General features: G+C 41.3%; 1 protein-coding gene across 2 annotated transcripts; it reads right to left on the reverse strand.

Annotated features, from left to right (window-relative positions):
• Nucleotides 1-4,415: 4,415 nt before the first annotated feature.
• Nucleotides 4,416-16,368, reverse strand: RB195_007417 (uncharacterized protein; the record flags this gene model as incomplete). Of its 2 annotated transcripts, XM_064181025.1 has the most annotated exons (23): nt 4,416-4,473; nt 4,969-5,026; nt 5,091-5,209; nt 5,264-5,383; nt 5,480-5,783; nt 5,944-6,326; nt 6,380-6,446; nt 6,506-6,724; nt 8,322-8,439; nt 8,644-8,717; nt 8,769-9,033; nt 9,091-9,234; nt 9,336-9,587; nt 9,642-9,727; nt 11,091-11,214; nt 11,278-11,368; nt 11,640-11,799; nt 11,878-11,975; nt 12,046-12,164; nt 15,500-15,619; nt 15,701-15,840; nt 16,154-16,255; nt 16,317-16,368. In XM_064181025.1, 23 exons carry the CDS (start codon nt 16,366-16,368, stop codon nt 4,416-4,418), a joined length of 3,273 nt encoding a protein of 1,090 aa, XP_064037848.1. The 2 variants fall into 2 exon arrangements, with proteins under 2 accessions (XP_064037848.1, XP_064037849.1); XM_064181024.1 differs by having other exon boundaries at nt 8,644-9,033.
• Between the last annotated feature and the right edge of the window lie 588 nt (nt 16,369-16,956).

Genomic DNA, 16,956 nt, shown 5'->3' on the forward strand with positions numbered 1-16,956 from the left:
GGAAGGAAAGGGTGTTCATAGGATTTCCGCTTATTTCTCGAAATTGGACAAAATGTTTATTACATCCGTAATAGTAGTAAAACTCTAAGCCTACTTTTTCAAACCCCAACGTAGTGAATATTCTAAAAAGGAAGATTCTAGATTCGCAACAGCAGTGATCGTCGTGATCAATCATTCGCTTTCGTGATCGACCGCTAACTGGTCGCGATGTTAGTGATTGAAAAAGTAGGCTTAAAGTTCGTTTATTGAGAGCTAGTTTAAATTCTGAAGTGAATCGGCCATTTCAGGCACTGAAGAAGGCGATTTGCCGAGGCGTTAACCAATAAATCAATTAAGAAGCTCATATACAACTCATTGACGATCAATACGACATCCTACAATGCCGAGGTTGATTGGAAGTCAAATATATCGACTGCTTCGAGAAAAAGGATCGACAAAAAGTAGTACTTCAGAGGAGAGAAGCCAGGCTGTGGCAGAAGCACCACGAGAGATTGACGCAGCGAAACGTTGAGCGACTCGTGTACCACGTGGAAGTGGAAGAAACTGGACGTTTCTGTAGATCCTGACTGTTTCATAGGTTAAAGGATAAGAAGGATAAAGTCACTGGCAGTCACAGTCAAGTATCAATACACGTGGGATGCGCCAACGCGTTTTACTGGAATTCGCAATCGTTGAGGTTTTTCTTCTTTTTTTTTTGGAACGCGTAAGTTTTCATAGGTTATCGGAGAATTTTCCAACCTCAGAAAAGAACTTTTTTTTGGCGGCCAACGGCTAACAAAAGCAAAACAATAAACAGTCAGCGGACGGACGTTTCAAAACAGTTCGGAATGGAAAAAGATGGTGAAATTGGCATAATATACACAACCCTTTGAAAGCGTTTTCGAAAACCAGCGACCAACGTGATGTTGTCCAGGATTTCCCCCTTATATCATTACATTCGTGTTTCTTTTCAACGAATATTCTCCGGTGAACAATGGTGAAAAAAAAATCCACTCTGATTCCTTCGAATTTTTCCCTCCATGGATTAATTTCAGGTTGGTCCTGCTCTTTCATCAACATATGTGCATATTTATTCCGCTATCGATAGTGTTACTGTAGAATGTCATTGAGATTCCAGCACTTTCTCTTCCCTTGTCTGAGTTTCTAAAATCAACAGAAAATTATGCATTCATCCACAGCGAACATTTAGTTCGACAGCAATTCCATTGATTTCCCGAATGAACGATTAGATGCACACTATGTGACGCATTTCTACAGAATAATCACTAATGGTCAATACACTTCGTTATGCCCTCGCTTCGGAGCCACGTATAAAGATCTGATTGCTGCCTGGCCTTGCTTTCGCTAAGCAAGAACAAGATTAGACATCTAAGTACACGTGTTGGGAGAATATAACTATAAAATTACAACTAATCATATAACTTTTACACGGCGGTAGTTTCCCAAATGTTGCAAAAAAAAAGTGCTGTCATCCGGCGCACCATCAGTGTCCAGACCTTGATTGGCCAAATGCCCGAGAGCAACACGGAATTTTCAGCTCCAAATCCGTCCCAACGTGAGGATACGATTCGATTCGTCGAAAATCCGTCCGGACCCCCGATAGGCGATTCATTTCATTCAGCGAATCGCAGGCGGGGGAGGGGCACAAAGGTGGCGCGTTGCAATAGAGGACATCGTAAGGAATCGCATTCCAAACCCATCTGTTTACAGTGCTGCAGGGATGCAGGGACAGGGATGAGCAGAATCACCCTCTTCCTCACATTCTACGACTCCGTGTAGGTATAACCCACCTGAAATCCGTACCACCCCAGATTGGTGAGGTGATGCCTTCAGGAACATAACAAAGACTCAATTTAGATGAATAATTCAATACATTGATACCCAAGACATCAAGTAAGCAGGCAGTAACTTCCAGAAATGATGCGAATGTGAAGAATAGATTCGAAGAATAATCTGATATCCTTTAAAATGGTATTCCTACACGAAGCAAACGTCGGATGACGGAAATCGTCTAGTAGATTACGAATTACAATCATTACGAATAGAGAAACCTCGTCGTTGCTTTATGTTTAAGAGGAATCATTGACGACATCAATCTACATGGCAGGAGTGAACCCTTTCAACGCCCGAAGAGCAGCGCAAGCGCGAGATGACAATTCCTGAGCTTTAGTTTGACTACATTCTGAAAACGAACACCGATGTTGAATATGCGAGAATCCAAAGCTGTCTGGGACGTCGCATTCGATTCTGACTATCGCCCAGTCTTAAACTCAAAGCTACACTTCCACAGAAAAGAAAAGGAGTCAGCTACGAGGGAAACGTTAACCAAAGATGCGGAAAAGATAGCACCACCTCTATAGGAAAGTGGAAAGATAGTAGGCCCTGAGAGATTGAGAATCGCAAATCTTCAAATAAAAGTAGTCGACCATCCTCCATATTTAAAAGCATCACCCCACCGGAATCATCTCGCTCATCTCTTCCTGCATCAGTGTGAACGGATGGCTTCGAAATGCGATTCCTTACGAAGTCCCCTACTCCAACGCGCCACCCTTGAGCCCCGCCCCCTCCTACGACTCGTCGAATGAAATGAATTGCCTATCCTGGCGTCCGAATGGATTTTCGAAAAGATGGCCGTCTGTTCACAGTGATGCAGGGAGAGATGAGCGGAACCGCCTTTGTATTCATAATCAACGACCCTATATGGGTATACTCCAACGAAAATCCATACCACGCCAAATTCATGGAGTGATGTTTGTAAATCCCAGCAGTTCTTACCCAATGAGAAGTCCCAACTGAGCGCAGTTTAGAAGTAAAATTCGCTGCTGTTGTTGCTACTCTTTTCTCAACTTAAAAATAAACATCGAAAAAAGTTAGTGGTAATTTCTTTTTTCTGCCGACACGATAAGGCTTTTGTAGCTGAGATTCGTCTGGTGTGTAGAGGGCTCAGTGACAGAAAGTTACTGCCGCCCTTTGTCCACGCGTTTTAAAGATAGGAATTTTGATCTCATGGATCAAAAACAGATCGATCACTCGTCCGAGGAAGAAAAACTACTGCAAACTGGTCAATGATATACTCTCCGTAGCTCTTCCCTCTATCACTACCAACGTCTTTCATTCGTCATTCATTCCTCATATGGTTTTCCATCACATCCATCCATCATGTTCATTCGCTCCTCTCTTTTGTTCTTTTGGTGTTTTTTCGTGTTCTCTAAAGCTTCTCATGGGCCGGTGTAGCGCACTCGGCAAGATTTAAACCCGTGACCGCACGATCGATCGATATTTCGAAGTTGCACTAGTGCCAAACAAGATTTTCTTCCCTCTAGGTCGATAAATTCGTACCAGACTTCCCTGGGAGATATAAACACTGACTTGATACATCGTCTAGTCCCCGCAAGTCATTGTATAGGCTAAACACGACTTTTGTAGACCTCAAATGATTCTGAGTTAAAGTGAACGCACTCTCGCATCACAAGGCATTTTATTTTTATATTTTATTGAATTTTGCATGGTTTCATTGATGTCTTCGGTACAGATCTTATGAACAGCTTTAACACCTTCATTAAATGTAGAAAGCAGGTGTCAAAAATGTCCAGTTTCATCTAATAAACACTCATCTTGATAACATTAAAAGAAATCAGTGGAGTTTTAAAATAATCGTGCTATTACTTTCTTGTAAAGCGAGAAATTTGCTCTGAAATGATATTTTACATTTTGGCAATACTTCCAACTTCTTTTTTCATCTTTGGTTTAGAAAAATTACCACGAATTATTTTCCTCAACAACAACAGAACACTAACAATTTTTTGGTCCTTCATTGATAGATTCGAACAAAGCGACATTAACTTTAAAATCAATAATTCAGAAAGCAATCAATCACAAATGATAACCAAAATGAACTATCTCTGATCAAGGCGCGAGAGTGAGCCGTATGCCCAGATATAATCCATGCGCGCAGGCAGTCCTCGCCTCATAAATTTCGCCCAGATACTCAAATAGCAGACAAAATATCAACGGAATTACTCATGAATACTATGAACATGGAAATTTTGAAAAAAAAAAACTATAGAACATCTGAAGAAAAGAAAATCATGGAACCACTGAACGACGAGCAGAACGATAAAACACAAACGTCTTCAGTTTAGCAATGCACAAACATGTCAACAATGAAAACGCAAACGAAAGCTGCATGAAGCACAACAAGCGCAAACCCTACGCATCATCTCGTTGGTTGTGAGTAGACCGAATGTGGGATGGGCAAGGCGGAGAAAACAGACACCGATCGCATTCAACAGTAGAGTACAGCAACAAACGCGCAAGATAGGGCCAAGTAGACGCATCACTGGTCGCCAGCTATATAACACGGCAGTAACAACCATTAGAAGAGCAATCAACAACTAACAACAGTGCACTTCACATCACTTCCGTTGCGGCAGACGTCGCCGAGCAGCCACCATTTTTCGCGTGCTACTTGACCTGAATCATTACAAAGTTAAGATAGGAAGAAATCTTAGTCCAACATACTAAAGATAAAAGTAAATCCGAGAAAAGGCAATGCCGTAGGCCAAGCAGAAATGGCAGATCAAGAAGGTTTGAAGATCAGCAAAAAAAAGTGTTGACTATTCCTCTCTGCTTGGTGATAGGGGTTTAATAGGCTTAACGTGTTTTTGAGCTACCGAGAAGTAATTTCGTTATTACGCACTCAGTTTCAAGACTTCTCGGTCAAAAACCAAATTCATGGTATAGATCCAGTATTGAAATCTTATTCTTCAGGTAGCAGAAATAGGTCGATAATGAGTATTGTTGCACTGCTAACTGAGGATAAAAACATGTTAAAAGTCTTTTTTTTCCTTATAAAAACAAATCGAGAATAACTCATACTCCGAGAAAAAAAGGAACTCGAGGAAATTTGACCATGTTGCACGACATTGAATCCGAATTTTGACGCATCTTTACAGTTAAGAAACTTACGTGAACGCGAAATTAGAGCTCGGTGCTGCTGGCGCTGCGATACCCGTTGCTCCGAAAGCTGAATAGACATTATTTAAAAGACTCAACTTATATAACAGTAATTACTAAAGCAGATAACTGACACGACGCTGCAGGTGCAGAGGGTTGAGAAGAACCAAACTGGAACGGAGCTGGACCTGCGAGAGGAGCCTGCCCAAACTGGAACGTAGTATCAGGAAGAGTGGCATTGAATTGGAATGGCCTAAACGAAGAGTTCTGGGAAGAAGCAGAACCTATTGTGATGGTTAAAACAGACTTGGATGTATCAGGAGCTGTCTGGGCACCACCAAACAACGATGTGGTCGATGAATTAGAAGACAGCGACGGAGCTGCAGCAGATGTGGAAGAAGCAGCTGCACCAAAACCACTGAACGCGCTAAAAAACGTGGATGCATCCACTTTATTTCATCTTAGTATTAGCAGAAGTGTTAGGAATGAGTTATATTAGAGCTCTAAGAAGAAAAAAACTTACTTGTTTGTTCCAAAATTGAAGTTGAGGCCACCGTTAGCAGCGGGGGCAGCGGGCATACCACCAAAAAGTGGCTTGCTGGCAGGAGCAGACGCGGAAGCACCAAACAGTGATGGTTTGGTAGCCTCTGGAGGCGAAGATACTTGGCTAGCGCCAAAAAGTGATGGCTTCGGGGGCTCTGTTACAGAGCTGCTAGAGGCACCAAACAAAGGTTTCGGCGCTTCCACAGAAGTTCCAAACGGTGGGAACAGTGGCTTGTTAGGCATAGCACCGAAAAGTCCAGCACTCAATGTCGACGATGCACCAGCTGAAACACATAAAAACCTCGAAAAAACATATATAAATATAAATATATATATATAATGAAGTAAGTGAAACAATTTTTTCAGAGGAAAAAAACGGAAAGAGGATCAAGCCAGAAGAAGTGAAACGCAAATAAGGCGAAACCTTGGAATAGAATGATTTACCTGATATTTCAGTGCTCGAGCTTACGGCAGTGGTACCGCTGGAGGAAACTTGGGTTTGCGGATTTGATACAGATCCGAACACTAACCCACTTCCAAAGGTGGGTGCTTTACTAGAGAGTGTTGTATCGTCTTTCTTCGGCTCAAACAACCCAAAGGGTTTCGGAGCATTTGTTGCAGACGTAGCACCAAACGTGAACGCTGCTGAAGTTGTCGTAGAGGCAGCCTCCGAGGCAGTGACTGCTGGTGTTTGAGACGTAGGTGCCTGGGTTGTTGAAGAAAAAGGAAGTAGCGAGCCGGTGGAGGACGACGCACTGAACATTGACGTCGATGATGAACCAAACAATGGTGGCTTCGCCCCTGCACCAAACAACGACGATCCGGCACTAAAAGCAAAATTGAACATTACGAAGAGTAATAATGTGAAAACAAAACATACCCTAAGGTAAATGCAGGTGTCTGAGCCTTAGGCTCCTCCGTTTTCGACACTGGTGTGAGAAAAGCAGCTGCAATAACAAAAAAGCAACATCTAGAAGATAGAAACTTAGCAGTCAGAAATTCTTACGAGAAGATGTTGTCTTCAGTAGCGCAGGTTGAGTTTCCTTCACAGGTTGCGTAGAAATAACACTAGCGGGTTTGCTATCAACTGCAATTGCTGGAGCTGCGGAAGTTATTCCAGTACTCGCCTTCACTTCGCTGTTTTCCTTAGTCGTGTTAGTTCCGAAACCGAATTTGACCGGTGCAGTGGTCGTTGCATTCGATCCGGCGCCAAATCCAAATGAAACTGAAATCAGATAGTATTAGCTTGACTAATGATTGTAAAATTGGCCAAGCAAATGCTGTACAACGCATTACTGCGGAAAAATGATAATACTAGTATTATTCTGCAGTAGTACAATGCAATGATACAATAATATTATTTCAACTACCATTAATATAGTATTAATATCTCAAAAGTGGCGGACGCAGAGCAGTAATAAGAGGCCATCACTTCGTTCGCGTAGGCGATGGTTCGACATCATCCAAAGCCACCCAAGTCTTTAAACCCTCCTGGGTCGATAAACTGGTAACAACCTTGTGGAGGATGATAAGAACATTGATTGAATAGATAGGTTGCTCCTAACAAGCTACAGTATAGATCTCATACGCATTTAGAACTACCGAACTACCCTGAATTGAAGTCGAACGCGTTGGCGCACTCCATTAATCAACGCCAAACACAACAAATGTATTCCATCTCCCTTCCAGCACAAATTATTTGATTTTCAGTGTGGCTACGATCGACTTGCTTGAAAAAAAATCGTCGACTGGGTTGAAAAAGACGACGTTATCGATGTGGATTTCAGAGGGAACTTCGGATGCACACACTTCTCACATGAGCATTTCCACACCACACAAAAATCTTTTGAAAAATTTAGACCGCCACGAAGACTTCAAACGGAAGTATGAAAAATTAAGCTGCTAAATTACTGTGCATTCTTGCTAATAGTGAAAAAAGTGAAATACCTCATGAACTGCATTAACGTACATTTGCATAATCACACGTTAAGAACGTCAGCTGGGCTGTTCCGCTGCTATTAAATACAGCGTATCACAGAAACAGCGATGTTGGGATCCTACCACGAATAAAATATGAGTAGCGGTCTCGTTCACGGGTACGAACGTGATCACGCCCACCAAGTTATCTAGAATACAACTTTTGTGTGATCCCGTTCTACGAACCATGCGCCTAGAAACATATGACAGGAAGCATATGTCAACGAAGGGATGGCGTCTGCAATTTATTTGTGTTGTATTAACTGAATGTACGTTGAATGGAATCGTCCACATTCTATCGAGTCATAAATAGCATTGTTTGGGGAGACAGCTTATTATACAAGGCTGCTTCACGCCGTTTTTTTTTTGGATTTTTAGGAGTTGGGGGCGCAATCCCACTCATGCTGGTGAACTACACACTTATCTCCATCCGTAGAGATTCCGACATCGCCTATTTCGTGACAAAAGAATAAAGGATCAAGTGCACGGCGTTGATCAACCCCTAAGGGGATGCGTCTATGCGTTCGACTTCAATTCAGAACTATAGAAGTTTACGAACGCGCGCACAGCTTTACAAGGCTTGCGGGCGCTAGCCGATGTGTCAAGTCCGTGTTTTTGTTCACGAAGACAACCCTTATACCAATTTGTCGACTGTGCAGAGATGAGAGGCCACCAAGCACACTCTCAATTAACCCATACGGCTCTTTAGAAAACTTTTTACAAGCACTGTAACAGACAAGCCAGATGATCAAATTGGGGTGGTTAAAAAAAGAGTATCACACCAATGTGCTGGTAAGTCGTGAATGCACAAGAAGTGCAAGCAGAATAATTAGAGAAATACTCACATCCTGATGATGGAGCAGGCTTGAAAGCACGGTTGCCAAACACGCTGGAAGCAGACGACTCTTCGGAGCCAGACTTGTACTTCACGTGTCCGCAGCAAACACATTTGTCGTCTGTCGCCTACAACATTCATAATTAGGTAAGAGCTAAACGCACGCTGAAAAGACCCTGAATTATTCATATAAGCCTTCAGAGAAATGAGGAGAAATATAGAAATATGCATAAATGATGATTGTTAGAATCTCAAATGCAATTTTGTTGTTCAATATCAATGGACGGCCAGGATGAACGTGCAGGAACAACTACTGAATTTATCAAATATACCTTATTTTGTACCATACAATCTGGGCACTCCCATGCTGCACGCTCCTTGTTTGGTTCCTGCGTCTTCGAGGTATCTGTTGATGAGATGGTAGCAGATTGCTGCTGCGAAGTGATGGAAACGGAACCTGTATCCGTCGTCTTTGCAACACTAGTGGCCGCAGGTTCTGTACTACCAAACGTAGGAGCAGACGCTTTTGCAGGAGCCGCATCACTTGGTTTTGTGCCACTAGGTTGGTCGAAACCACCATTTGACATCTTTTCTGCTGATATCCCAAACTGGATTCCTGTGGTAGGCACAGACTTTCCAAATGTAGATATGTTGGAGACCAGAGTTTTTGTGGTTTTTGATCCATCTTTATTGTGTCCACACGCAGCGCAAACTAGTACGTTCTGAAAGGAACATTTTTTCAAAGATAACATGATCACACTCTTTCTAACTAGAAACACCTTATTTGTGATGAAGCAATCTGGGCATTCCCATGAAGATTCCGGCTTTGTTTGCGGTGAGACGTCCTTTGATGACACCGGGGTAATGCTCGATGAAATGGCAGCAGAAGTTTCACTGTCAGCCGCAGTGGGTGGGCGCGAAGTCTGAAATACCTAGTTGCTCTTAAAATACGTACCACAGATCAGGATATATAGCACTGAATACATTTATAACCATTTTTCAGTAACAGAAATACTGCGCTAACCTTCACATCTTTAGCGGAAGAAGGAAGTTCCTCCTCATCGGATGTCGAACTACTCTGATCACCAGCCGATTCGCCACAGTTACTCTCTTCTCCGTCCGACTCGCTTCCACTTTTCTCGCCGACCATCGCATGAGAGCTAACATTTTGTCCAGGTAACCGCTCAATAGGAGCAGCAAATGAAAAGGACACGTCATCCGTAGCGCCCACAGATGGTGTAGCCTTCGTCGGTGGGGCGAATGTTAGCTCGTCTGACTAAAGGTAACTCGATAAAATACAAGAATTTGAGAGAAAAACAAGAAGACGAACGTCGTCGTTGTCAACACCATCCATTTCCTCGTCAATGAGCTCACATGCGTTGAATACGTTAGATTTCTCTTTCCTTTCATCCTTGTCTAAACAATGATGAGAATATATACATTAAAAAAAGACGAGTACTCCATTAGATTACTTGTTATGTGCCTTTCGTCTTCAAACATCACTCAAAGAGAAAATGAGAAAGCTGGTTCTTTACCGAGTACCAGTATTGGTATTGTATTTGCCCACAATTTTTGTTCTTGGGTGTGGAGGGCTAACATCTTCACCAACCAGCTAAGCTGGTTTTCATGAGCACAATCATCGCACGGAAGTAACAGCCATAGATGCGACAGACGGATCCGGTGCTCTGACCCCCTTCACTTTTGGACGGTTGGCGAAAGAACCCCTTTCACTTGAGCTGCACCCCATGGACTAAACCCCCTTCACCTGAGGAGGGTCCGGCTTCTCCCTATCGCACCTATGGTAACAGCCTTCTCAGTTTTCGAGAGTGTTCGGAAAAGAGTTGAGAGAGCTTTTATGTTTGTGCATTATCTACTTGAAAAACCGCTCGTAATAGTCAAAAACAATTTCCATATACAAAATTTGCGTATGCAACAAATGATTGAGCAGAAACTGCGCAGGAATCAATAAATCGACAAAGCTGGTATTTTCGAGCAAAATGATAACTATATCTACGCTGGACCTACGCTTCCGAAACCTGAGCAATTCGCAAGCAGAAAAAAAACGTGATGAGCGTCATTAAACGGTCAATCGAAAATGTGACGCTAGGAGTATCCTGCTTCGTTACACATTAGAGACAATATATCACGAATCTGACGGGGTGAGGAAATGCGCGAGAGAAACTAGAGATCGTATTGTAGATTGCGGGTCGCAAAAAAAAATTGTATCGTTTGTGGTTAGTGCGTGAGACTCGCAAGACACGATATAAATGTCACTACAGTAGACAAGCTTTTACTACGCAGTTACCAAGAATCTACTTTTCTAATCCTAATTTTCTTGCACTAAAAAACTCTAGTACTAGAATAAAGGACGTGAACTAGACGAGAATGAACAGATGTCAAACTATCAAAGGGTTTGAATCAATGGTAAACAGTTGATGACCAACAGTCAGTGCTGCAACATTTACTTCTCACTTGATTTTGCACAAGGAACACAACACAATACCCAGCTTCTCCTCTTCTCTCGCAGAATTTAAACTACTCTGGAAGCACATTACTTGGGAAGCAGCGACTTTTGGCCAGGATTATTAATTCGATTACCAGAATCGCACTACGTACGATACAGAGAAAAAGTCATGTTAGTGCCGCCTTCGAAAGAATTTTGGAAGCACGGGAGAAACGAAAGAGTGTACAATGGAAGAGTTATTGCCTTAATCCCTCCCAATACGAGCTTGCGTTAAGAACTGATAGGGACATTGAGGAAAATTTGGCGAAAACTCACTTTTTTCTGTTTGTTTTTGCACTTTAACCAATGAAGCAGAAGTGCTCTGTTCCTGTCCTCTTTTCGTAGATACACTGGATACCGCATTAGCAGTACCATATTCCAAATCAAACAATGGATGCACCTAATTGTTCAAAAATCGAAAAAAAAAGTAGGAAAACGAAGTAGAACTGGATTAACAACCAACAACAGGAACTGATGTCTCCTTAGAAGGTTCGCCAACGTCTTTTCTGGCTGAACTTTTCTCCTTCTCTTGTCCCTTTCTCGTTATGTCACGCCTGCAAATTGCATGTCTATAAACTCTGCAAACATTTGCATTTAGCATCGCAATGATCTGAATACTATACAAGCAATTAAAATTTAGAGCTTATGCGATACCAATTAGGTTGGTTATACATCTGAAGTTCGAAGGAAATTGAAATAAAAGAGAGAAGGAACACAAAAGACAATGAAAGACAGAAGAAAATAGCACGCAGAATTTGATTTGGTGTTCGTTAATCTGTCAAACTTTAACCAAGCGCTAAAGTAGGAGCTAAGAACGATGCTCACCAGTACGGCTTTCGTTGAGAAGCAAGGGATGTAGACAGAAGCTGAATACGTGATGGCACCGTAGCACTTGATCGAATTAAAGGAGGAGCAACTCCGATGTGCAACGGCGCCCAGCGTTCTGATGGCACTGTTGAACCACGCATAACCGGCAGTTTACGAGCTTCCTAAAATCCTAATATAATCGTCAGAAAACAAAAAGAAATGAACAATGGGTTTAATCTCTGAAGAAAACGAAAACTTGCACGAGCAGGGGTATTTATTCGTTCGAGATGACTGAGTATAGCTTTTGTTTTAGAGCTGAGGCTGGAAGAATTGCTTCGGTTGCTGCCAATTCGCCTAAAAATAAATGTCACGATGTTACAGAAAAAAGAGGAATTATCGACATTTATCAGTTAGGTGAACTCACCCAATCAATGATCGATTTGAAGAGCTTGGAGAATGCGTAAAATCTACGCATGAAGAAGAACCTCCAATAGTTCTATCCAGCCATGGAGAGTCAAAATGATCCGAAAACACACGCGACGACTGAAAGAATGAGATGACGTTGATGTGATGCTAACTTGCCACGAGACAAAAATTTTACAATCGGCGTGAAGTACTACAGTGTCCCGGATACCTGCGAATCTTTACGTATTTTTCATTTATGCATGTCACTGTCGTTTAGGTAGCGTTTCTTTTTGCTTTCGTATGTGTCCAAGCCTATGTCATCAGTATTGGTTTGAGATTACTCATTTTCATTTTAAAAGTTGACACAAGTGGTGTATCCTATGGACTAATTTGGTTCGTAATGATCAAGAGAATTCTACTTCTTAAACTTCCTTCTGCAAAAATTTGCCCATTAACTTCCTTTCCTTGAGTTTCACTCTCTTTTTGGTGGTTATATGAGTCCTCATTTAGTATCCATACCTTCTTCGAATTTGTTAATTACTATGGTTACGTGATTTGGTTCAATCATTGTATAAAGTATATTCTCATAAGTTATATACTATAAGTAGCGATATTTTACGAAGTAACTACCAATTGTGTCCTTACTAGCATTACTTCTTAGTCATTATTCTACATATATCTTTATTGGTAATCAAACTTGAACTTGGTAAACGAATTATTGCTCTCATTTTTCACCGCATGGTCCTCTGCTTCTCAAATTCTGGTGATCTATTCCAGCACACTATTTTCAAAGGCATTTATCCAACTAACAATGAACACTTTATAAATGACAGTTTTGAAACTACAGCTACCTCGTGACTGTACACTAAAGTTTGCTCGAATGTAGGTATTCGAATAAAAACTTGTGGAGTATTTGGAAAGACTCACTTCACAAAACATTTCGAGCTCGAGTATTCGAGCATACAAATAGCGTACAAATTTTGGATGTGCTGGAATATTCGAAATCAACACTACCGTAACAATTTAAGAAATATTAGCATTCGAACAAGTATTATATCGCATCACAACCTTTTCTGAGACTCAACGCATATATTATTCTCTGTATATACTGGAGACCTGTAAGGCTCAACATATTAAAGGCATCATTCCACGAATTTGAGGTGGTGCAGATTTCAGATGGAGTATTCTTATAAGGGATAGTAGATTATGGAGAGGGAGAGGGAGAGGGAGGGGGAGGGGGTGATTCCGTCCATTCCTTCCTAATTACCGTAAAAAACGGCCCGGAATATGCGGCGCCGCACAAGGCTGGCGCGCTCCAGTCGAATGAATTGCAGAAAAAAGTGCGCCGGAATGCCCGAAGCCGTATCTTACGTGCCGTTTTTTACGGCAATTAGGAGGAAATGGACGGAATCACCCCTCCCCTCCCCAATCTACCATGCCGTATACGAATACTCTACCTGAAATCCGTACCACCTCAGATTCGTGGAGTGATGCCTTTAAGGCAGATACTCGAATCGCACAACAGACCTGAGACTGTCGAAGTCCTTAAAAAGAAACCAGAAAAAGAACAGAGGATTCAAGAATTCTGTGAAGTGGAATTCTTGAACTAAGATCTTTCCTTAAGATCTGAAAGCGCCAACCACAGATGTAAATATTTCGGCTCACTTATAATCCCTTTCAAATGCTTGGCCGATGAGAAAACTTTCAAAAAATTATAAAGATTGGTCCCTTTTTTCTTGTTATTTGTCGTCACCCCAAGAAATACAGCTCCAACACATTTCAAGTGTCAATATGTTCAAACGGGTAGATTTTGTGAAATTTACCCGTATGAATTTACCAAAAGAGAAACCTTGTGTTTAAAATAACAACCATCAAATAGGAGGAGAATTTATAGCGGTAGTACGAAAGATACTATAGATAACTCAAGAATTTAGAAGAACACAAACTCGTGTCGATTCCATTTTGCTTTTTACCAACAATTTCTTTTTGCACTGGTTAAATATCTGGGCGAGCAAATAATTCCAAAGTGTTTCGTTAAAAAAAGCAAATAGTGGATAAAATGAAGTAATAAATGACATCTTGTTATTGTCATCTTCCACAAATAAGACGCACTTTCATTCTAAAGGATGAATACCCAGCCAACGATTTAGAAGAGTGGTACCATTTTTAGCAAAATCTAAGCTGACTTCACTACAAACTTCTGCCCCGTTTTGTTTTGTAGCTATGCTCGTCAGGCTCAGACAATGCTTTGAAAAGACTCCACATCACTGTTCATCTTTGGTAACTTTCTTGAGAGAATTGTTCCCGACAATTGAGAAAAAACCATATCGGAAATTCTGTCTTTTGGAAAAGCTACTAGGAAAGAAAGTAGTGATATGCAATTTAAGTTATTCTAACTAATACCTCATATCTCTAGATATAATTTTCAAATATTATTCAATAATGCTTTTTTGTGAGTATTGAGAACAGAACGCAGAAGTACTTTGTTCTTTTGTTTACGTGTTTTTGTTGTATCCAGACCGATTACTGCCGTGAAACCTCGAAAACTTCAAACCTAGACAAGTCCTTTCGAATTTTAGAGAAAAGACTTTACTGGTCAGACAAAATCTTCATATCGCATACCTCTCTTCAATGAATGTTGCAATAACCTTCATCATTCTGACTTTTCTCTCTTTCTCTTTCTCTAAATTTTGACGTTGAATTCCCTTCTACAACGAATGCTACAGTAAGCTTCATCATTCTGATTTTTCTCGCTCTATCTCTGAGTGTCAGATACAACTGAGATTGAATGCATATTGGCATTTCAGGATTGCAGAAAGTTATTGTAAATACAAGTATCTAAAGACAAAACGATGAGAATAAGAAAATTTGAAAAATATCTCTAGGAAATTATCGTTATCGTTATCAGGAACTATTGGTTTAGAAGGGAACAAATCATGGCTAGTACCTGACAATAAGCGGTCTGAAAGCCAAAACTAGAGTTAAAGCTGACAACGAAAGGAATATAGCAGAAACGAGAGATATAAAACCAGGCAATAAAAATATAAATATATGACATAGATACAAACGTTTAGAAAACTAAAAAGTAGCCGAACCTCTCTAGAACGAAATAATGAGCACAAATTAATTCTCAAGCAAGTATTAGACCAAAATGGGTATTTTTCGAACCAAAACCTTCAACTGCAGCCTAGAAGAACGCTCACGAGTTACCAATGGACCCGCATGAAAACCGGCAAAGATTTCACAAGCGCAATAGAATAAGCATTTTTGGTGTGATTATAGCGCTTTATCCCACTTTCTGTCAACTTTTATTCACTTGTCGAACGATAGCTAACCTACCCCTACGGTGCATACTTAGAACCGCGGACCAGGCTAAGAATTGTGCCTTTTTCATTTGGACGAGTCCAGTCAAAAATGGATGAATTTAACAAGTGAATGTCTTGCAAAGTCAGAACTTTTGACAAGAAACTTACTAAATCCTCGAGCATACTGTGACCAAGGTGTTCCCTTCGGAATCTTTTAGGATTATCACGGAAGAACAGCCCATCCATCGCCGTAGCGGGACGCTCATCTTGTGCTAGCAATCTTTTGCGCTGAAACAAGTACTCTGCGCAATCCAGAGCCAAAAAAAAACAGACATGTAATTTAAAAAAAAAACATTTCAATTATGTTACCGATGGAGTTTTAGAGCCAGTAAAAATGTCTTCGGTTGGAATAGGTTTGGACACACTTGGCTTGGAAATGCTGCTGTCTAACACAGAGGGACTAAGATACCGAAGCCCTCGTTTTGAACCTGAACCATACGATGGGCTTCCTGAAAAGTGGAAGTTTGCGTATTACATCGCACTAGGAAGTCAGAAAGATAACATGTAAGTTGTCTAGAATTTTCATCTCTATATCTTGAGAAAAAGGAAAATGGAGTGCTTCCGGAAGTAGGAAGACATAGGATTATCGTCGTTTCAAATATAAAGGGACAAAATGATTTTACGATCTGGATTATTGCTAAGAGTAACTGTCACCAAACGCCACTTGTATTTGGAGCCACCAAAAAGAAAAACAAAACAAAAGTTTGGAAAGTCAACCAACAAGACCGAAGAATCCAGAACCAATATCGTTGAAAACCCTACCATTCGATGAGATAATGTCTTTCTTAGGAACAGCGCATTCCTCCGGAGGTTCCTGCATCTCGAAACACCTTCTTTCTGGAGAAGCGTTGGAGGGACGCTGACCTTAATAACGACATAATTAAGTTGAAAAAAGGTAATGAAATTAGTGATAAGGGGAACACACCGCTAGAAAATAATTTGCTGACAGCAGAAAGCCAACCATCCTTCTCTGACATACTATAAGTAGTCTCTTTAGTCACGTTTTAGCACGTTTAATATACAATCCACCCTTAAAAGAAGCTTTAAAACTCGATCTTTGAATCAGACGGGAAGATTTGACGGGGAAGCGAAAAAAAGCAAAAGCGAATTATTTGCGTCGAATAAGAATCGGACGAAACCAGTGGCAAACGACCACATCAAATCCCCAAAATTCTGGAATCAGCTGAACACACAGTGAACAACAACCATTAATCATAGATTTCTAAAAAAAAAAGTGTCAGGAAACACACGAAAACTACGAATAATACCGGGAATTTTCCGGTTGAAAATCCCCAGCATCGAAAAACTCAAACGCTGCGCGCGACGCGACCGTTCGCGGCGTGAGCCATTCCCTGCGGTTGGCAGGCGGCCAGCTGAGTATCTAACCGGAGCTCCGCCCCCGAGCGGATGCCGATTTCTGCAGGCGGGATGGCAGTCGGACGACTGAGAAGAAATTTCGGGTTGACTGACAGCTTTTCCGTCGGGATTAGTTTCCTGTCCGATTTCGCTGCATTTCTATGATGCCGCGGAGGAAGAATCCTGACGGGCTTCACTCTTCACTGTCC

The sequence above is a fragment of the Necator americanus genome, chromosome I, assembly GCF_031761385.1.
Source record: "Necator americanus strain Aroian chromosome I, whole genome shotgun sequence".
NCBI classification, from domain to species: Eukaryota; Metazoa; Nematoda; class Chromadorea; order Rhabditida; family Ancylostomatidae; genus Necator; species Necator americanus.